Source organism: Lepidochelys olivacea (genome assembly GCF_965140295.1).
Source record: "Lepidochelys olivacea isolate rLepOli2 genome assembly, chromosome: 1".
Classification (NCBI taxonomy): domain Eukaryota; kingdom Metazoa; phylum Chordata; order Testudines; family Cheloniidae; genus Lepidochelys; species Lepidochelys olivacea.
In genome coordinates, this window is record NC_140411.1 from 264,253,258 (window position 1) to 264,276,759 (window position 23,502).

Below are 23,502 nucleotides of genomic sequence, written 5' to 3' on the forward strand. Positions count from 1 at the left end.
CTTTTGAGAAGGCAGGGAAAGTAAAAACGACCCTGTTAGTGGTCCCACAATAATTTCAGAGCACAACCTCCGCTACCCAACAATTCGAAGAAGGTGGTAATAGGGTTTAAAAATCTGAATTTTTGGAGCTCACCCCAGATCTCCCCTTCATAGAATCATAGAATATCAGGGTTGAAAGGGACCTCAGGAGGTCATCTAGTCCAACCCCCTGCTCAAAGCAGGACCAATCCCCAATTTTTGGCCCAGATCCCTAAATGGCCCCCTCAAGGATTGAACTCACAACCCTGGGTTTAGCAGGCCAATGCTCAAACCACTGAGCTATCCCTTCTCCCCCAGCCAGCAACATCTTCAGTGGGGAAAGAGGCATACCTTGCCATTTGAGAATAGACAGAACTCTCCTGGGATGAGCAGAACCAACCACAGATGACTCACAGTGTTAAAAACCCAGTAGTTTATTTCAAAGTATAAATTTCAGGCTTTGTGGACAAAACCCCATGACAGTTAACACTTGTACACACACTAATCTACAGTACATACAAAAAATGGGGAGAGCTTGCAATTGCCCAGTTTAAATTGGGCATTAGATAGGTCCTACATTATCTTTATTTACATGTTCAGCTGCAAAAGAAAAATCATGTCGTGAGTCTCCTACAAAGGATATTGTCCGTATGTGTTTTTTAATGGCTGATAAATTACTAAAGCCAAACTAGACCCCCAAATGCCTACACAGTTACCTTATTTACAGATATAACCCATTAAATCCAGACAGCTCTTTAAATATTTTTTAAAGAAAGAATGCTCAGGCTGCACAATAAAATGAGAAACAACATCAGTTTTAATAGATTGATTAGATCTGAAGATGAAAAATTAAAAAAAAAAATTCATTTGCATTCTCCATCTATTCCTATGTTTCACGCTCCCCACCAGAAGCTGGTTGAATTGGATCTTGGTTGCAGGACTGGTTAGACTCGCAGGCTAGCTTGAACCCCTCTGAACTGTCAATACTTTTGTACTTGGTGCCCACCCCTACCAAAAAAGAAAAGTCAAATTAAAAAAATATATATTTAATATATCAAGCCTTTATTTTAAAAATCTGGATAGATTTTTTTGTTGTCGACTAAATGAAAATACTACAAAGTTTGTAAGAAGGCAGAATCACAGCTTAGTTGTATACAGTGTTTGCAGTACTCTAATACTGGGACACTGCTCTTCAGGGAACCAGAACAAAACTAGGTAGTTTTGGTCTGTCCTTTCATGTAATATGATTTCTGGTTCATTAGACACTTTAGGCAAACAGCATAAGAGAACTGACCAGGTTTGTTACAGTACGATACTGTGCTTGGAGCCTAGCAATTCTAGAACTATTGGGCCCAATCTTGCTCCCCATGAAGGTTTTGCTACGGTTTTCAAAGGATGTAGGATCAGGCCCTTTGTGTGTAAGGTGAAGACAGCACAGGTATTGCCACCTTCCCACCCCATGCTAAAAATTCAAGTCAGGATGGGCAACTGTCTCAATGCTAGTGCTAGATAATCTCTAGACATGGATGGGGGTGTAAATAGTTTGGTGTAGCAAGTTTTAATATCAATTGCTACTCAGAGCACTTAAATATTTAACACATGCTTGACTCCAGGCATTAAGAGAATTGTACAGCTATTGCACCTGCAATTTCTGCAGGCTGCTGGTGCAGGAACAATGATGCACAGACACATATTGTGCCTGCAGGTTACAAATCAACACCTTTTAGGGCTTAGTTGCCTGAATTTGATAAAGCTTTCTCAACATAATCTGAGAAATGAAGTGGGGGACAGGCAGATCAGTGGGGCTGTGGCAGAGGGAAATTCAATGGACATTAACAGCATTTTGCCAACAGCACTCCACTTGTGTACAGAAAGGAAACCAATCTAATTCCTCTCCCAACCAGAAACTGAATTAAATTACACTACTCATAACCTGGAAATCAGATCCCAAGAACTACATAAAAGAAAAGAACATGTCAGAAATGAAGGTGGGAAAAATAGACCTAAAGATACAGTACTGTATTTCTTAAAACTTGGAGAACACGCTCCATCTTTGTATTGTTATATACACAGTGGCAAGAGCAAAAACTGTAAGCAAGGAGCATCCACACACTATAGTACTGAGAACATGGGGTGGGGGAAGAAAACTCTGACAAAGTGCAAAACATAGATTAAAAACAGCCTTGCCCCTTAATGTCACTTAGATACTTTAGTACATTTAAAAACAAGTGTTGAGGCTTTCAACAATCCTAACTGGGACAAACACTTCCACAGAGAGCTCCATCCTAAAAATGCACTTCATTTACAGTCCTGTACTAAGCAGTCCAACAAATATTTTTTGTAATACTCTGAAAGAAGGTATTTTGCAGTATAACCAGTTATTCCAGAATGTCTGTTACAAGCAGAAGTTTGAAGTTTTTAAAACAGTTTTATTGCTTCTATGGGCTAACAAGTCTAAAACAAAAAAAACAGAAGTAGCCACAACAGGGTAATCTAGGGGGCCACAGTGTGACTTCCAGCTGAGGAGCTCAGCACGGCTCCTATTGGTTAACGTAACAGAGATAATGCCCATTGCAGAGAACAATTCTATTCTGAAAGTGACACTGTAAAACGGCATAATGGGGACTCCTATTTACGGTCTCTGATTTCCAGATCAGCTAACTTGGAAGCCTCCAAACATAGTCAGGTATCAAAGTCAAACTATGTTCCTGCTGATTCACACATTGTCACCATCAACTAAAGATTCAGCAGTTGCAATTATCTCTTTGGGCAAAGCAGAATCATTCTCCCATAGTTGTGTTGATTCCACAGAATAAGCGGAAACTTTTTAGTCGCCCATATGACTAAAACACATCAAAGACCACCACAGACTGGGAGCAGATCTGCTGAGCAGGTCACTTATTGCAGTCACTTTTCAGAGTAGAACCACATCTTACTATTTTGTAAATAAAGCCAGTTCACCCAGTTCTGCTGCTTCCCTTCAGGGCCACGAAATCAGCTTGAGATTTAAAGAATTATTCTTGACTGCATTTCCATCTTCCTTTGTTTAAACACACAGTCCAGCTAAAGACAGGTTGCACAAAATCTCCAACGACCACAATGGTAGGACATTCCTGATAACCACCATTTCCATCAGATGAAAGGAATGGAAAGTCAGCCAAGGGGACCTCTCTCCAGCAAGACAGGGCCAATAACGGTCAAGAACTGAATGAGGGAAAAACACGTATTACAGACATGCTCACATGTGACTGAATGGTGTGGACTGGAGTCACAATGGAGAGGATGTTAAACAAGCAACATCCATCCTAGGGTGTGGGTCCCCTCCTGCCCCCTTTTAAACTACAATCTTTCTTTGCACTGAAATGTCCTCCATCTTCCTTTGGTACTGCTCCAGACAGCTTATTAAAAGTAGTCCAAGGAGAACTAAATATGTCCTAAGATGGTCACTGTAAAAAGACAGTTAGCCGCATTAAGATCCAACTTTATATAAACAGCCTAAAACATACAATTAAGCAGGTCTTATCCTTGAAGGTGGCAGACAGGACAGTGGTTAAAATCAAGGAAATGTCAAATCATTATTATTCGCACCGGGGAAATGAAGGTGGCTTTTAATTCAGTGGAGAGTTAAATACCGTGGAAAAAATCAACAGGTGTGAACCGTCTCTTGGGATACTTGAATTCCTAAACCTTCATTCACTGAGATCAGTGATATTCCTGACTACAGCTGCTAACACGAAAGATAAAACAGAAGTTCCACAGGAGAGAATGCGTCTTGTTCATCTGAAAGGAATGAAAATCCCAGCAACAGGAAGGAGTGATGGGCATGCAAGAGCATAAATGTTACATACAAGAGGACGGGAGCCCCTATAGGGGGCTTTACAATACAGCGTTATTTTACTGACACAAGTTCTTTATAGGAACAAAATAAAGAAGCCATACTCCTACAACACATTTTATCAACATGTTCTGGCATTTAGACTTTTTCATTTCCAACCTCATAGTTTAAAATCCAGTAGTTTCAAGAGACGAGAGCAAAAAAGCTTCTACTGTGGCTGGTGCAAGGCAGTGAAATGGGTAAAGGATGGCTCCTTTCCCTGCCCAGGAAGTTGTTTGACTCTGCTGGGCAGGAAAGAAGACAAACCAGCTCTATTCTTCCGAAAGATGGCAAGGTAGAATCTTACCTGCCACATGCGTGTGTAGATCTGTGGTTCTGTTCAAATCAGGCCATAACAAATGCCTGGTGGAAAAGCAGCTTTCCTTTTGGCTCAATTCATAAGCATCATGAAAGGCCCTATTGAAGTTTGCAATTGCTCTACAACTTTTGGGCCAATGGGTGAAATAAGTTTTCCAAAACTGTGTTCTGGATTTGGTTGTTTATCCAGTGGAGACAGACTAGGGGCTGGGAGAAGAGATGGGAATGGGGAACCAACATTATCTTGATACCTTTTTGTATTAATACAGCATCCAAAGCATGTGGGATGAAATGGAAGACTTTCAGTGCCACACAGATTTCCTTTGGCCAATCTAGCATGCCGCCTTCCCAGGAGCATAGGGAAGGGTGCTGATGCAGAATACTGTCTGTATAACCTACTAACCATCTTCATGGGATTAAACCAGCCACTCAAGAACCGTCTGTTGCATTGAATGATATCACAGGTGCAAATGAACCCAGAGATGCCAATGCTACACTTTCTGGGGTCTGTCAGAAGAGAGCAATTGTAGGGGGGCCAGGAAGAGGAGCAGCAGCAACAGGAGGCTAGAAAGGGGAAGAAAAAAAATAGCACACCTAACCAACACAATAGAGATCTGGCTACATTTATTTCTGAAATTACTCTTTAAGGCACAAAATAAATTTAAAAAAACAGGGCTGGAAGTATGAGAAGGGGGCAGAGAATTATCTGAGCTACAAAGAGAAAATGTGAATGAAGTCTCTACAAACCAGTTTCAGACCTGATTTGATAATACTCCCAGATTCTAACCGGGAGGTGTGGAGTGGAGAGTAGTGGGGGTTTTCTTGCACCACCTCCAGATTTATACACACACCCCTCCTGCATTGGACAGACTCAAGATTTCTTTCCCTCTGGAGAGTGGATGTGTTTGTAAGATGAAACCAAACTACTCAGTCTTCCAGTTCAAAAGAAATCAGACCCAGAATCCTTTCCCCTCACAACCTTCTTACTGAGTTGTAGGGAGCAAGTGAGTCTGTTTCTGTCCTCGTGTTAGCGCCATTTTAACTGTTCAGCACGTCACAGACGTGTTGTGTTTGCTTCGGGCAAACTGTGCAATTTATGATCTTGTTCCCAGTCTGAAGCAGAATCCCAGTTGTCCAGAATCCCCTTGGATAAAGGGTAGGTATCTCTGAAAGGAGCAGCCATGGGGGAAGAGGAACATTTAGATTTCAAATTCCCAAGGCTTGAGCTGTCCAGAAAATAAGGTCTCTTGCTGCAGGCTGAGAATTAAATTTTGCTTTGGGTTCTCAATAGATGTAGTGTATCACACAGGGCTGTCCAACATAATCCTAAAGAGAGTGAACTGAACAGTGAATTTTGTGTATGGGATTAAAATCCCAAACTGGAGTCACTCTTGATAGTGGGAAAGTTTTAATGGCTCCAAAGGTCTCTGGTTTAACTGCTCTGGGAAGAGATCACATCTGTGGACTGGGGGTCACAGAAAGGTCCAAAGCGTCCATAAATATCCTTAGCCCGAACTGCAAAGTAATATTTGCTGCCAGATACAAACTGTGTGAGAGTGCATGCCATAGGCAACGGGAGGGCCTTTACCTCCCCAATCTTCTTCCACTGGGAAGGCATGGTGGCACTCGGGTCCTCATGGTAGGCATACAGATGGTAACTGTCCACACTGGCACAGCTCCGGTCCACTTCCATGACGCTCCATGACAGCACAATACCATTCTGGCTCTGTACTCGTGCCAGCTTCAGCTGTGGCTTCTGAGGCAGGGAGGTGCTGGCAGCTTCAGGGGGCAGGCGTGGTGGTTGTGGGGCCTCTGGCAGTGGTGCTGGGTGCACAGGACGTGGCGGCTCCTAAGGGACATACAAGGGATAAGAGAAAAGGTCACAGTCTGTAATGAGGACAGAAGGATGCACACATCACTGTTTCCAACATGGATGAATTCTGAAGGCCTGACCCAACACACTAACTGAAGTCAATCGAAAGGCACCTATTGACTTCATCAGGCACCAGATCAGCTAATAATTATCAAACAGAAGAGCTTGAAGGTCTCGTGTTTCAAGGCAGGTAAGGCCTGGGAGGATCTGAACACAAGGCCCTCTCTTACCAATGGAGCTGTATTTGAAATTCAAACCAGTGACTTTCTCCCCGGGGTACGATGGGTGAGTTTAATGGTCTCACTCAAGGCAACTCGAGTTCCCAACAGCTCCTATTCCCAGAACTCCATGGACAGAGTTGATGCTGATATCTAACAAGACAGTAATCAAGACATTTTTGATTCCAACTCTACTAAAAAATAGAATGATAAAAAATAAACCCAGTGACCCAGGCTCTCTGCTGGTGCAAACTGACACAGTTCCATTGATTTTAATGGAGCTGCCCCCAACTTATCCCAAGCAGTCAATCTGACCCAGTGTCAGCTATAATGGAAAAGACAAATCACTAAGAAGGGGTTAAATTCAGCATTACAAAAAATGGAAAACCAAAACCTGCTGTTGACCGTTATTTTCAGCACAACCCTGAGTAAGGAGCGGATCACGTTGTGTCCCTTTACAACCACCACCAACAGCGTAACCCTAAGATAAGAACAATCCTCACTTAGCATCCTGCACCGAGACACAAACACCACTAATAATTGTGCTGAGAAACTGCAGGAGCCAGAGCCTTCTCATCCCCCCATGATAATCTCTGGCACAAGAAATGACTCGCAGGTAGAACAGTGCAGAGGAATGTTTATTATTTTGAGAAAGTGTCCATGATTTCCATTGTAGCTATCCCTGTTTGCAGCTGAGATCACAGGCCGTAGTCCTTAATCCCTTGAAGACTTGAGCTCTTTGACCGAGCACGTTTTCTCAGCACACCCTGATCCCAGGAGGGCCCTGGCACACATCTAGTATTAAAGTGCAGCAATTCTCAAACTGCTATGTAGGCCACTGGGGCTTTGTGGCGCACTTGCTGATGGTGAGCTGGCAGGTCACGTGGGTCTAACTCTCCCCGTTCCATGCTGCTAAATCACAGGAAATCCTAGGATTTCTTTTCCATGTAAGCAATTGCTCTAGTTGTGGCAGCTTTGTGAATGAGATGGGAGGAGCCCACAAGGCCTCGACTAACGTGGTCCACACTATGAAATACTTTGAAAACCATCTATGTTGAGACAAACCTGTGAACAGAGACACAAATGTGGTGGCACTTTGAAGCAATGGATAACTGTACTTACAGCGTGCACTTGTGGTGGCCGGTGATGCACTGTGAGTTGAGGGCCTCCAGATCCAAGGGTTAGCCCGTTGTTCACAACATACGCAGTTGTCTGAGGCATTCGCATGGTCAAACCTACAAAGACACCAGGGGGAGAGAAGAGATAGAATCAGGACCCTGAGTAGTCAATACCTTGTGCCAGCCAATCAGAATGCCAGAGGACTGACCCTTTATGAAAGCTAAGTAAGTATTTTTTATGAAACTCCTCCTCAGACAGCTGGAAAAAGGCTAGATGGGATGGGCCCTAAAAGGGGAAGGAGACACAAACAGAGCTGCTTCTCTCCCGCAACCATCAGGGAGCGAGAGTAAGGCAGATGCGCATGTTGGGAGGGGGCAGAAGAGCAATGCTTGAATGTCCATCCCAGGAGGCAAGAATCCTTAGTAGCACCACAAGAAGTGATGCAAAAGATTCTAGACCACAGAGATCATGAGAGAAAAAGCAGACTAATTTGGGGCCCAAGGAGGGGAAAAAAAGCAGAAACCGACTGCAGCAAAGTAATGTTTACCCAATGTACCAGTGCCAAAAAGCTGCACTGTGGATGGCAAAGAGAACTGGGTTTCATCCCATTTGAGAAGTGTTTATCCACAGAAGGCCATGAATGGTTTTTATGAACACTTATCCACATGAACTGGCATTAAATGAGGCACTATAGAGAACCCTGACTAGGGATGGACTAGATGACCTTACACGTAGTGCCTTGGACTTTTGATAATTACCAAGGGACTGTTACTTACCTTACAGTAACTGTGGTTCAAGGTGTGTTGCCCCTGTATATTCCACTCTTGATGCGCATGCACCCCATACACTCAAGTGCAGATTCTTTTGGCCAGAACTATCTATTGGGTGCTGCCTTGTGCCTCCAGCCAAAGACACAATGGGTGGTGTGTCCTCATTCACCTCTCAGTTCCTCACCAATACAGAATCCAGGTACTCCACAACAGCAGCGAAGGAGGGCAGGTCAGGGAATACATATATGTAGATAACACACCTTGAAGAACCACAGTTACTGTGAGGTCAGTGACATTTTCTATCTATCTATCTATAGTCCACTGTTGGTGACTCACCAGTAGTGACCTAGATCACAGGAGGCGGGTGCCAGGAATCTACCTGAACAATTGTTAAACCGCCGTACCAAAACGAGCATCAGATCTTGATGTGTCTACAATAGACCAATGCTGGGTAAATGTAGGCACTGAACCCCAAAAAACTGCCCTATATCTCTAGCACTGGAACATTTCTTAAAGAATCTTCAGCAGCTACTTGAACTTCTCTCGTTGAGGGAGCTCTCACTCTCAGTGGTGGATCTAAGTTTGCTATTTCATAGCCCAACGCAACATATGGAAATACAATCAGACATGTTGATACAATTTGACCTTTCACCCTATCCACATAAACTACAAATAATCTCAGGGAATACCGTAAATGGCTTAGTTCTATTCAGAAAGAAAGAAGGCACCCTGGGGTGTAAAGTTTAGTTTCCCTTGATTGGAATGTGACTTTGGAAAGAAAATAAGTAGGCATATTACTTGGTTGAGATAGAAATCAGAGACTACCTTCAGCAACAACTTGGGGGGAGGTCTCAAGGTTACTCTATGCCTCAGAGAAACAGTGAATAGAGGTCCTGCCATTAGAGCTTGTATTTCTCCTATGCTTCTGCCAGATGTTATTTCTACTAAAAAGGCTGTTTTAATGTAAACCTGGAGCAGGGAACACGTAGCTCAATTATGGATCCATTAAACCCATCAGTACAATGTTGAGATAACATGGAGGGGGAGATTCTCTGACTGGAGATATACTCTCATAACACCGGAGATGCTGGCAAACCAGGTGCTAACTCATGCCAAGACTCAACTGAATATTGACAAATACATAGCTGGAATCAGTCTGGCTCACTTTTGTGTTAGTATTCTTAAAATAGGTATTAGAATTCTAAGAATGTGTGTAGTATTTAGATTTATTGAATGCTTGTGAGTTGATGCATGCACTAATCTCATTTCTGTATCCCATATTGTATGGTAATATTTAAGCATTTGTATGGTAAGCCTTTGTAACTGTGTAAAACACCAGACAGGAGAGAGACGTTAACTAATGTGAAATGCTCATCTCCAACGGAAGATGTTATGTCCTGCCCAACAAGGAAGACCCATCGACACCAATGGACTAGAGTGGAACATTAAAGAGGACAAAAGGCTTTGTTGTCTACTCTCACCCTACCAAGAAGATAAGTCTAACAAGTGAACTCCTCCCATTAGCTGAGTTTGCAGCTTAGAGCAGACAGTGGGAAGGGAATAAAAACCCCTAACAAGGAGGAACTGTATCTCGGTGGTGATTGGATTCTGGGGGCAAGGTTTATAGGCATAATCACGGGATCCCCAGCTGCTTAGCCCTAAAGGACATACACAGCTTGCTTATTTTAGAAGCTTCTATTATCTTTTGACGCTTAAGATTGTAACTCATTTGTGTATGTATGTTTATCTGGTTTAATCTTGTAAATTACTCTTATTTCCTTTTACTAATAATAAATCTGTATATAGTTTATTATAGGATTCGCTACATGCGTCTTTGGTGTTAGATTTAAGGTGCAACTGACCTGGGGTAAGTGACTGGTCCTTTGTGTCTGGAAGTAACATGAATATTGTTGTGATTTGTGGTGTAAGAGACCATCTACCACAAAGGTAGGCTTGCTTAGATGACAATATAAATTGGAGTACCCAAGGGGACTGTCTGTGACTCCATGATTAGGCTGTTACAGTGTACCTGAGGAGTTTACATCTGATAATTGGTTGGTGAAATCTAAGTAAAGAATGCATAGCCAATTTGGGATTTGTGAACTGGTTCCTAACAGTCTGCCCTGAGGTTGGTACTCATGCTCTTGAGTCACTGCAGGACAGCTTGACAAGGCCTTTCAAGGACCTAACTACTGTAGAGTGTGAAAATGTGAAATACGCCTGAACTGAAGAGTAAAAAGCTGAAATGACTTTCAGGGAGCTCACAGATAGCCCAGAGTTTTTGACTGATTGCAGGCAATCAAGTATATCTGTAGCTGAGTTTGAAATTGAGGTAACTGGTGGTGCTGCTCCTAAATAGAGAACATTCCACTTGGTAGAGTAAGCAAGCCTAGTGGAGTCCTTTCTAGTGGGGATGAGAATGTTCTGTACTTCATCTGAGCAAGTCCTCTCTAGTGCTGTTAACCAGGCAGCATCCATGTTGTGAGGTATAGGGAATGTAAATCTGGATGGAGAATCTGTCAGTCTCTGAGATATATAACTCAGACATAGGTGAGGCTTTTCGCAGGAGTGGGTGGGTCAGATTCTGTGGCCTGTGTTGTGCAGGAGGTCAGACTAGATGATCATAATGGTCCCTTCTGACCTTAGTATCTATGAATCTATGAATCACATCTGGCTGAAAAGGCAATCATATGCTGGAGGATTCTTCTAGTCTGAGAACCAGAACAGCCCCAGCCATGCTGGAGCTACCATGATCACCTTGGCTGAATTCTGCCTGAGCTACACGAGTACTCTTGGGATCAGTGGAATTGGAGAATAAGTGTACATTTGGCCGGGGACTAGAAAATCAGAAATGTATTGGACAGAGATACCCAACTGTGCTATCCTCTGGAAAAGAGCTTTTGACATTTCTTGTTTTTCTCTAGGCAACAAGTTCTATGGTCGGATGATCCCACCTGAGAAATAAGTCTTGGACAGTAGTATTCTTTACTGACCACCCAAGGTCATTTGTAAGCTGTCTGCTGAAGTGATTCACCATCACATTCTGCAAAGCTGGTAAGTGTACTACTGTCGGAGTAGTTGTGTGATGGACACAGTAGTTCCATGGGCGTACAGCTTCCTGGCAGAGGTGTAGATCTTGCTCCTCTTTGTTTGTCTATATATGCCTGTGGTGTTTCCCATCATGATCTAACTCAGAACTGGGAGGGAAACTGTGCACAACCAACAAATGGCCCTCGGCTCCAAAACATTTACGTGAAGCTAGGCTTGAGAAATCCACATGCCCTGTCTAAGTGGGCACTCCATTCCGGTGTGAAGGCGTCTGTCAGTGTCTTTGATGGGGATGATGGAGAGACAGGTTCTCCCTTGCACATTTTTAGAGGGTCTTTCCACCTGTTTAATGACGACAGGATTTCTGGGGGCATGCGGATTTTCACATCAAAGTGAGCATGCCTCACTGATATACAGACTTCACCTTTGCTATATGAAACAGCTCAAGTCTACATATATACATACACGCAGGAATCTATGTGCTCTGGAAGCTTGAGACAAGTTCTTACAAATGTCTTCAGATGAACTTGAAGTTGATTTGTCAGATTGACTATGGCTTGGAAGCTTTCTGTAAGTGAACTTATCATCTAAGTACAGACAACCCTGGATTCCTTGTCTTCTGAGATAAGCTGCCACTACAGACGGCATTTTGTGAATACCTTTGGCACTATCAATAGACTTAAATGCTAACCCTCTGTACTGGTAGCATAAATTGCACACCTGAAACCCAAGGTATTTTCTGTGGACAGGATTAATAACTATCTGAAAATAAGTGTCCTGGAGGTTGAGAGCTGAATACTAGTCATGTGGATCTAAGGTTGGAATTAGCAAGGCCAGAGTTAGCACCTTGAAGGAGAGGTTACTTACCTTGTGCAGTAACTGGAGTTCTTCGAGATGTGTGACCCTATGGTGTTGGATCATATTAAAGAAGTTCTGTATTAAAATCACAAATGAGTTTGATTTCCCATAGTTTAAATTCCAGGGTATTACTAATTAAGAGGTCTCTTGGTTTTTGGTAGTTTCTCTCCCTCTATGTGTGAAACTTGCAAGCTGCTAATTGCGTTAGTACATTCTAAGACAGAGTCTGTTCTCAAAGCAATTCACACAGAGAGAGACTCAAAGCAATACTCTGTAACAACAGAAACAGCACCCAGAGACTCCCCGCCCTTTTGTTGTATTAACAATTATGATTAAAATAGAGATAGAGGATGTTTGTGGATGGATGCTTGGTGTGGATAACAACTGAATGATCAGGGAGGTGCCAGCCTAAGAATCCAGTGTCCATCAGCTGAAGAAGGCGTCATGTGGAAATAACCAGAGGACCCCAGGAGGGCAGACTGGAATCCACCCAACAGCCTCAAGAATGGGAGAACCAAAGAACAAGATAACATCTAGCAGCACGGAGCCGTCAGGAATGTGCTATCTGCTGATTGATTCAGCAACAGCATGATGAAGCAATTCCCATAGACTGGCATAGGAAGAAATTCCTATAAAAATGGACTCTAGAAAGTGAGAACTTTGGGGTCTGATTCTGCAATCCAACTTCCAGGAGCATCAGATGAGCATCTGACAAGGCCCTGCTCCCTCCTCATGTCCAAGCCACCTGGCCAGTGGCTTGGCATGAGCAACTCTAAGGCTGGTAACTATGATAACAACCGTGCAGAACCTGTGTGTGTGTGTCTGTATAATGAATGTGTGAATAAATATGAGACTGAATGGAATGTTATAGCTATAACTAACTGCTTACTATGATTATTTCTGTATTCACAATAAATGTGGTATTTTGCCTTTTCCTCTTTAATAAGATCCTGCTGGTTTTTATTTTATTGGTATAACAATGGGTGCTCCACTTCAGAAGCTTGTGCACCCCATGTGCTTTGATCAGAGAGTTTTGGAGCTGTGCCTGTTTGGCGAGGGCATGCACCCTGCACATCCTTTTGCCCCACACCAAGGCTACACAGGGCCATGCAAGCAAATCACCCTCGATTCTTTCTCCGCTGCAAAGTCCCACAGAGGAAACTCTGAAACAGAGGGGAGGAGGTTGGGCAGAGGATCACCCTTCACACATCTTGAAGAACTCCAATTACTGCACAAGGTGAGTAACCTCTCCATCCTGAATAGTGTCCCTCTGGGTCCTCCACTTCAGGTGACTACTGAGCAGTACCCTCAGCTGGAGCGGGGAGCTTTAGAGCTGTGTGCAAGACTGAAGACAGGAGTGCATACCTAACGGAAACATTTAACCTAGAAGCCTAGACCACTGCATAATGTTTGGAAAAGGTATGTATGGAAGTCCCAGTTGCAACCTTGCAAATCTCCATAACAGGAACATGTCTAAGTCACGCCACAGAGAGGGAGACATCTCATGGAATGGGCTAACATCAAAGAAGAAGGCTGTGTATTGGCAGATTTATAGCAAGACATAATAGAGCCAGAAATCCACCTGGAGAGCTTCTGGGTGGAAATTGTGGACCCTTTGGAATTGCAGACCTATCAGCAATTGATAAAAACAGTCTGGACAACTGGTTTGATTATGTCCTGATATAAGGCTAATGCCCTGCTAACGTCCAAGGTTTGTAAGCAGTATCCTCCCTGGACTGATGTTGTTTAGGGAAAAAACTGGGAGATGGATAACTTGGTATGTAACTCAGATGACACCTTCGGTACGAATTTAGAATATGGACATAATAAAACCTTGTCCTTAAAACAAATTGTAAATGGGGGTGTTCAATATCCCCCATTTCTTCAACCCTTTGGGCAATAGCCACCAAAAAGGCAGGCTTCATGGATAGGTTAATTAGGGAACAGGTAACCATCAGCTCAAAGGAAGGTCTCAAAAGACACATGAGTACTGAGTTCAGATCCCAAAGAGGAGCAGGCTCTTTAAACTTAGCAAAAAGGTTTCTCAGCCCCTGATAAACCTCACTATTGAGGGATGAGCAAACACTGAGAAACCCTCAACTGGAGAATGAAAGGTTGTTACTGTCACCAAGTGGACTCTGTTAGAACTCACACATAATCCTGTCTTTTTCAGTTTCAGAAGGTAGTCCAGCATAGCCAAGAGGGAAGAATGAATGGATGGAAGACACCACTGGTTATACCAGTGGTTGAATCTCTTCCCCTTTGGAAGGTAATACCTTGTGTGGATTCCTTTCTACTGTTCAGAAACTTCTGTTGTTCCTCCACAGTACAGGAAGTCTCTATTCCTGCAAACCATCAAGGAGCCAAGCCTTGAGGTGAAGAATTCCCAGACTGGGACACGGAGTCCAATCAGCATCTTGAGAGAAGAGATGAGGAATGGATGGAAGGCTCATTGCCTGACAAATGGCCAGGTGAACCAGGTAAGGATACCAGGCCTGCTGTGGCTGTGTTAGAACTATTAGTATGACCTTGGCTTTGTTTTGTTTGATCTTGTTCACTATTTAGTATTAGAGATGTCAGGGAAATGCATACAGAAGTCCCTTTTTCCAGGGAATGAGGAAAGTGAAGGCTCAACCCCCCCTCACACAAAACTGTCTTCTCTTCTTGTTGGTGATGGTGGTGAAAAGATTCACTTCTGGAAACTCCCCGGTCAGAAATATGTGATTGAGAGTCCAACTCCCACTCAATCTTGGGAGAAGCATCTGCTGAATACGTTGGGCATGGTGTTTTATATGCTTGGATGTTTCACTGCTGAAATGATAATGTGATTGGCTTTACATCAGTGCCATAGCTTTATTGCTTCACCACAAAGAGAAGGGGATCCCGTTCCCCTTATTCGATTAACGTAAACCACGCAAGCTATATTGTGTGATAGATTTGTTTCTGATTAATGGGAGAAAGTGAAGACAGGGACTCCTGAGTGCCCTCAGCTGTGGAAAGTTAATGTGCAAACAAGCTTCTAAGGTACATGCCCCAGAATGGTATCTGGCACTAAGATGTGCTCCCCAGGCCAACAAAATGCATTTGTTGTTATGGTGACAGTTGCAGATGGTTGGATAAAGCGGATATCTGCACAGACACTGTGAGGGTCCTCCACCAATAGAGGGCGTCTACTTGATAAAGGTCTGATTTTGGTCTGTCTAGACTGTGTTTATTTGCCGAGTAAACATTCTGAACCACCCCTGGAAACAGCAAAGGTGTAACCTTGTATAATGTATTACAAAGGAACAAGCTGCCATATGTCCCAAAAGTTGGAGACAATTTCTTGCTGAAATCTGCAGGCTTATTTGAATCCTTGTGATAAGGTCTGACAGAATTGAGAAACTGTCTGTAGGAAGGCAGGCTCTGGCTGTTACCATGTCTAAGAATGCCCCTATGAATTCTAGTCTATGTACAGGGATCAATGTCTGGATACCTAGCCCGAGGAACAGTGACAAGGCTGTCTGTATGGTGGAAAGAACCTTGCTGTAAGACTGGCCCTTGATCAGCCAACTGTAGAGGTATGGAAAAAACTATTATTGCCTTCTGATGAAGACAGGCAGCAACCACTGCCAGAACCATCAAAAATAATCTCAGGGCTGAGGAAAGTCTGAATGGGAGCATCTGGGCCTTCACAACATCCTCTGGCAAGGAGTTCCACAGGTTGACTGTACGTTGTGTGAAAAATACTTCCTTTTGTTTGTTTTAAACCTGCTACCTATTAATTTCATTTGGTGGCCCCCTGTTCTTGTGTTATGACAAGTAAATAACACTTCCTTATTTACTTTCTCCACACCAGTCATGATTTTATAGACCTCTATCATATCCCCCCTTAGTTGTCTCTTTCCAAGCTTAAAAATCACTGTCTTATTAATCTCTCCTCATACGGAAGTTGTTCCAGACCCCTAATCACATTTTTGGTTACCCTTTTCTGAACCTTTTCCAATTCCAATATATCTTTTTTGAGATGGGGCGACCATATCTGCACGCAGTATTCAAGATGTGGGCATACAATGGATTTATATTGAGGCAATATGATATTTTCTGATTTATTATCTCTCTCTTTTTTAATAATTCCCAACATTCTGTTCGCTTTTTTGACGGCCGCTGCACACTGAGTGGATGTTTTCAGAGAACTATCCACGAGACTCCAATTTAACATCCGTATGGGGGGGAAAACACCACATTCTTTCTTGAGTAGTAACAGCTAATTTAGACCCCATCATTTTATATGGACAGTTGGGATTATGTTTTCCAGTGCGCATTATTTTGCATTTATCAACACTGAATTTCAGCTGCCATTTTGTTGCCCTGTCACCCAGTTTTGTGAGATCCTTTGTAGCTCTTCGCAGTCTGCTTGGGACTTCACTATCTTGAGTAGTTTTGGATCATCTACAAATTTTGCCACCTCACTGTTTACCCCTTTTTCCAGATCATTTATGAATATGTTAAATAGGTCTGGTCCAAGTACAGATCCCTGGGGGACACCACTATTTACCTCTCTCCATTCTGAAAACTGACCATTTATTCCTACCCTCTGTTTCCTATCTTTTAATCAGTTACCAATCCAGACGACCTTCCCTCTTATCCCATGACAACTTACTTTACACTTAAAAGCCTTTGGTGAGGGACTTTGTCAAAAGCTTTCTGAAAATTTAAGTACACTATATCCACTGGATCCTCCTTGTCCACATGCTTGTTGACCCCTCAAAGAATTCTAGTAGATTCCAAATTATATTTTTACACTTCATTTGCCAGAGTTTATGCTCCTTTCTATTTTCCTCACTAGGATTTAACTTCCAGTTTTTAAAGGATGCCTTTTTGTCTCTCACTGCTTCTTTTATTTTGTTGTTTAGCCACAGTGGCACGTTTTTGGTTCCTTTACTATGTTTTTTAATGTAAGTTAAGCCACTATTACATTGTCTTCTAAAAGTTTCCATGCAGCTTGCAGGGATTTCACTTTTGGTGCTGTACCTTTTAATTTCTATTTAAGTTCCTCCTTTTTGTGTGGTTCCCCCTTCTGAAATTAAATGCTATAGTGTTGCGCTGCTGTGGTGTTTTCCCCCCCATACGGATGTTAAATTTAATTATATTATGGTCACTGTTACCAAGAGGTCTAGCTATATTCATCTCTTAGACCAGATTCTGTGCTCCACTTAGGACTAAATCAAGAATTGCCTATGCTCTGGTGGGTTCTAGGACTAGCTGCTCCAAGAAGCAGTCATTTAAGGTGCCAAGAAACTTTATCTCGGTATCCCGTCCTGAGGTGACACGTACGCAGTCAATATGGGGAGAGTTGAAATCTCCCATTATTATTGAGTTGTTATTTTTATAGCCTCTCTAATTTCCCTGAGCATTTTACAGTCACTACCACCATCCTGGTCAGGTGGTCGTTAATATATCCCTACTACTATATTCTTATTATTAAAGCATGGAATCACTATCCACAGAGATTCTATGGTACAGTTTAGTTCATTTAAGATTTTTACTTCATTTGATTCTATGCTCTTTCACATATAATGCCACTTCCCCACCAGCATGACCTGCTCTGTCATTACAATGTATTTTGTACCCTGGTGTTACTGTGTTCCATTGATTATCCTCATTTCATCAAGTTTCTGTGATGCCTATTATATCAATATCCTCATTTAATATGAGGTACTCTAGTTCACCTATCTTATTATTTAGACTTCTAGCATTTGTACATAAGCACTTTAAAAACTTGTCACTTTTTAGATGTCTACCATTACATGATGTAATTGAATGGGATTCTTTTTCATTTGACTGTTTCTCATCAGATCCTATTTGTATTTTATCATCTTCCATCCTCTCATCCTTACTAGGACATAGAGAATCTCCATTAACAGATCCTCCCCTAAGGGATGTCTCTGTCCGAACCATGTGCTCTTCGCACCTGTGTGCTTTCCCAGCCCTTAGTTTAAAAACTGCCCTACAACCTTTTTAATTGTAAGTGCCAGCAATCTGGTTCCATTTTGATTTTGGTGGAGCCCATCCTTCCTGTATAGGCTCCTCCTTTCCCCAGTTCCTAATAAAGCTACACCCCTCCTCCCTACACCATTGTCTCATCCACATATTGAGACCCTGCAGTTCTGCTTGTCTAATTGGCCCTGTGCGTGGAACTGGAAGCATTTCAGAGAATGCTACCATGGAGGTCCTGGACTTCAATCTCTTACCTAGCAGCCTAAATTTGGCCTCCAGGACTTCTCTCCTATTCTTCCTTATGTCACCAGTACCTACATGTACCATGACCACCAGCTTCTCCTCAGCACTACACATAAGTCTATCTATCTGCTATCAGCCACATCTAGGAAAGCTTGTAACAAAGTTCTAGCCAATATCTGACCTTCGGTTATGATATCCTGAAACTGCTCCCACTGTTCTGCTAGAAGATGTTCAATAAAAAGTAAATTTTGAATAACTGGAGTGATTGTACTTTGCCACTAATACATGGTAATTTGTTGTCCTAAATTGCAGGGTTGAGGATAAATAGGTTTATGGCCAAAAAGGTCAAGGAGCTTTTGGTCCTTATCATACAGGGTTGATTTAAAGTGGGGTTGTATGTCACTTTCATTTGCAACTTTGACCAAAGAATTGGTTGTGGGGTGTGAAAACAAAAATTTGGAGTCTTTCACTGGGACACAGTACTTTTTATCATTTCTCTTGCACATGGGTGGGTTGCTGGAGTGTGTGAGATAGTTTTGATAGGATCTAAGAGGGCTTAATTCATGGGTAAAGCCACTCTCACAGAAGGTCACATTTGCAGAATGTCCCAAGAGTTTATTTTGGGATTCCCAGACCTCCTCTAGTGGGATCTACAATGAGTCTACAATCTGTTTCACCAGGTCCTAGAATTTTTTGAAAGGATAATCCAGGGCCTCATTCGGGGAAGATGAAAGGATGTTGTTTTGTGGAGTAGTTTCTATATTTGCTCTGGCCTGTTGTTCTTCAAATGTTTCCTCTTGCAATTGAGGAAGAACAGAAGGATTAGGAGATTGCATGTCCTAATGACAGAGGGTAGGGTCTCATAGAAACTGTTGACAATGAATAGCCGAAAGGTCCCATTATGGCCACTGTGGGGGACCATAAGGCACTGGGCTGGCACTAATTGATGTTCATACCACGGAGAAGGAGCAGGAACATGTCCCTCATGTAAATAGTCTCTCTCCCTGTAATTATCAGGGAGGGAGGCCCAGTAATGGTAGGTAGAGGAATCCTGGATAGAGATATGGGAGTCTGATGAGCGATCTTTCTCCATGTCCAAAGGGGGTGTGGGGGAGCTCCGAAAGTGGCAGAAAATCCAGCGGTACTGGAAAGAGCTGTAAATCCAGTGACTGATATCCTTGGTACCAATCAGCTTGATACCCATTAAGAGAGAAGACTCTGGCTCAGAGACATGCAGATCCCTGGATTACCTAAAGTCCCGTGGTATCGTCTCCATTATCTTACCTGGAAGAGGGATCTACTTCAATTAGTGCCTTGTACAAGAAGTCAGTACCAATGATACTGAGCACCTCGAAGAGTGTGAAGCATAAGGCCACTTAGCCTTCTGGGGTACTGAAGTGGTCATGCAGCTAGGCACCAAAGGTTGCATAGGAAAATCAGTCGGTATTGCCCTGCTAGTAGCAGACAGCTTCTCCTTGTTGCACTGGTCAGACTAAAATGGTACCAAAGATTGTTCAGGCAATGAAGCATGTTTGCAACTGTGGCTCTTGGAAGAACTCAGGGCCTCAGAGCCACAATTGATACTGAAGGAGCCTGAAGCCTCAAGAGTATCCAACTTCGTGTCGGAGGGTTTAGAAACAGTTAGTCTAAACGGAGACCAAGATCTTTTTGGGGCAGGCTCTCTGTGAGGCGAGCTGGAACTCTTTTTCTTAGAGGCCTCCCCAGTAACTTCTGATGATTTCTCCTTCGAAGGTCTGGGTGAATGTGATGCTGGGGTAGATGGGGCAGAGGGCCCCTTGACCTGGATTAGAGGCAAGAGAAAGAGCACACCATCATGAGTTGTTTGAGTCTGATCTCTCAATTTTTTCTAGCATTGTTCTTGAGGGCTTCATAGAAATTACACTAACGGATGTGCTTGTCCCCCAGACAGTGAATACAATGGGAATGTCCATCACTGACAGGGATAATGTCCTGGCAAGTGAGACAATGCTTGAATCCTGGCTTACCTTTGTAATGGAGGAAAGGGACCTCCTCCTCAGAGAGTAGGAAGGGCAAAAATGAGTGAATAAAATAAAAACCCTCCAAATGAAAAATAAAACTAGACACTGATAAGGGCTAAACTATACTAGAAAGCAAGCTTAATGAACAGCTAAGCTGGCTTGGCTAGTTGCTCTGTTTCAAGCCAAGGTGGTTGAGACAGAACTGAAGGCAGTTCACCTGGTTGGCCCTATATAGCCTTAGCACAGGGCATGAGGTGGTATAGGGCAGAGTGCATGCACAAGCCTAACGGACATTGCTACTGAAAAATCTCTAACCAAAGACACACAGGGTGCATGTACACCAGAAGTGAAGCTCCCACAGGGATGATACTCAAAGAACCTGAGCTTGTGCATGAAGGTGTTCAATTGTCTCAGGACCAAAATAGGGCACCAGCCCCCTTCCCTTTTGGAAATCAAAGTAATGGGAGTAAAACCTCTCTCCCTCCCCTATATTATTGAGGTACTTCTTCTACTGCTTCCAGATTTAGAAGTGATTGCACCTCTGATGTAGCATGCTCTTGGAAGAGGGGTCCCTTAAAAGGGGTGAGGAAGGTGTGTGTGCGTTGGGGAGACTGGAATTGGATAGAATAGCCCACCTCTGATTTACAGGACCTTAGTGATGGTGTTGCAGACCCCACAAAAATGAAATAAACTTCTCATATGGAGGGGATATAAAAAAATGCAACAGAAGTTGTACTCTATTTCTGACAAAGAGTCAAACATTCTGCCTTGATGATGCTGAAGCTGGTAAGAAGACAGTAGATGATTTCCTCCTCTGAAACTTCTGGCACCTCTTGGGTGGTTCAGGTTGTTTTTACGGGGTATAAAACTATTGTCTTTGCTGTGGTTCACACTTAAAGTTTTTTCGCATTTGTACAGAAATGAAGGTTACTTACCTGTAATGGGAAGTTCTTGGAGACATATGGTCTCTACCTGTTTTCCACGTGGAGGTGTGCATGCATGCTCTGGACCAGAGTCTGGAGATTTTTAATAAGCAGTGCCCACTGACCCACACATGTGCAGTTGAAATCCTCATGCTCCAGATCGAGGGCATAAGGGCATGCGGACCAATGCCTGCCTCTCCAATGATTTCTTTTACCACAAATCCAATCAGATCTGAAGCAGAGGGGAAAGGCAGTTGAATACAGATCGGGACCACACATCTTGAAAGACTTCCAGTTACCAGGTAAGTAACCTCCATTTCTTGAGTGCTGGTCCCTGTGTGTATTCCACATGTGAATGACTGATCAGCAATATTCAGACCAGAGGGGGGCAATGCAAGGATGCAGTCAGCAAAGATGCTCAAAGAACTTCAGTCCCCACAGCTAGATCTGCAGTGGAGGCTGAACTAGGGTGCAATGTTTTATGAATGTGTGACTTGAACTCTAGGGAGTCATTCTACAAATGTCCACTATCAGTACCTCCTGTAAAAATGCTGTGGAAGTATCTTGTACTCTTATGGAGTGTGCCCTAACCCCTTGCGGGGCACATACACACACTTAGTAGTAGTGCATGATAATGCAACCAGAAATATACTTAGAGGTTCTCTTGTTTGTCCTCGTGACCTTTCTGCTATAGTGACAAACAGTCTTAGTGATTTTCTAATTAGTTTGGTCCTTTGCAGGCAGAATGCCAGGGCACATCTGACATCTGGAAAATTAGATCTTTTCTCATCAACAGAAGCATGGAGTTTGGGGAAGAAAAGAGGTAAGCAGATAGGTTAGTTGACATGAAATTCAGAAATTACTTTACAGAGGAATTTAGGATGAAGGGAGACGTTCTCTTTGTGAAAAATGGTATATATGGTGGATCAACCAAGAGTGCTCCCACCTTGCTCACCCTTCTGGTATAATAGCAACTAAAAATGCAATCTTCAGGGAAAAGGTGGGACATAGTGCGTGTGGCCAAAGGTTCAAATGGTGGTCTGGTAAGTATTGAAAGGATGAGACTGAGGTCCTATTGAGGTGTAGGCTTGATCATTGGCAGAAAGGTCCTGACAAGGAATCTAACTGTTGCTGGGCAAGTGAAAACTGAACACCTGTTCAGTGAAGGAAGGCAGGCAACGATCGCTGCAAGATGAACCTGCTGTGAGCTAATAGAAAGACCTGAGTTCTTCAATGACAGGACATAATCTAAAATGACTGGGCTATCTGCAGATTCTGAGAAAGAGTGATTGTGCTGTGCCCAGGCAGAGAAGCATCTCCATTTAGCTAGATAACAGTTCCTGGGTGAATCTTTCCTACTCTGAGTAAGAGTGGCTTGGACAGCTCCCAAGCATGATTGTTCTAGTTCTGATGCCCATCCAAAAACCAGGCATGGTGGTGAAGTAGGTCTGGACTGGAGTATCTGATTTTGCAGTCTTCCTGAGTTACAAAATCTGGGAAGGGACAGATCCTGATAGGAGAATGGGTTGACAGTCTCAGAAGTTCCAGTAACCAAAAGGGTCTGGGCCTGTGGTAGCAGAGGGATGGGAGGAAAGACATCTGAGTTGGTCTGTATAACAGGAGAGCGTTGCTCTGGGAGTCGTGACCCCTAGCTGTCCTGGAGTAGTACAGGAGAAGTTTGCTGTTTGCAATGTGAAGAGATCCCATTGGGGTGTCCCCCACTGAATAAATATCTTGCTCAGGACAGAGTTGTGTATTTCCATTCTGGTCTGCAGAGAAGTTCCTGCTGAGTTTGTCTGCTAGAGAACTCTGAACACCTAATAGTATGTGGCTAGAATAGTGATGTGATTTCTGATGCACCAATTCCAGGCAGAGGGGAAGGGATCTTGCTCCACTCTGCTTGTTTTACATAAAATACTTTGATGATGTTGGCTGACACTATTTGGATATGGTGTGAATGTATGAGTGGGAGAAAGGCTTCGCAGGCCAGGCAGACAGCTCTCATTTTGAGCAGACTGATGTGCAGCCTGGCCTTGTAGTTTTTGGTTTGCAAGTAATCTGTATTATCAGATTGCTCGATTGAAATCTTTCTGTGAGGAGAAAAGCTCTTGCTGAAATGGAGACCACTATCACTCCAATAAAGTTTATCGTCCATATGGGGGGGGGGCAAAATGGACTTTTCTTTGTTCATGCAGACATGGCTGCTAGAAGATGAAGCAGGAACAAAGTTGCTGACTTAACCCGGTGGTTGGAACTACTTG

At 43.1% G+C, this 23,502-nt stretch overlaps 1 protein-coding gene across 8 annotated transcripts in view; it reads right to left on the minus strand.

Annotated features, from left to right (window-relative positions):
• Positions 1 to 436: 436 nt before the first annotated feature.
• ATF7IP (activating transcription factor 7 interacting protein) overlaps positions 437 to 23,502 on the minus strand; it is a 168,292-nt gene continuing 145,226 nt past the window's right edge. For all 8 annotated transcript variants that reach the window (XM_084634324.1, XM_084634326.1, XM_084634327.1 and 5 more), the window contains exons 14-15: positions 7,424 to 7,536; positions 437 to 6,059 (exon numbers count right to left, since the gene is read on the minus strand). In XM_084634324.1, the coding sequence (XP_084490450.1) occupies positions 5,643 to 6,059; positions 7,424 to 7,536 (530 nt within the window). In that variant the 3' untranslated portion in view covers positions 437 to 5,642. The remainder of the gene's footprint in view (positions 6,060 to 7,423; positions 7,537 to 23,502) is intronic.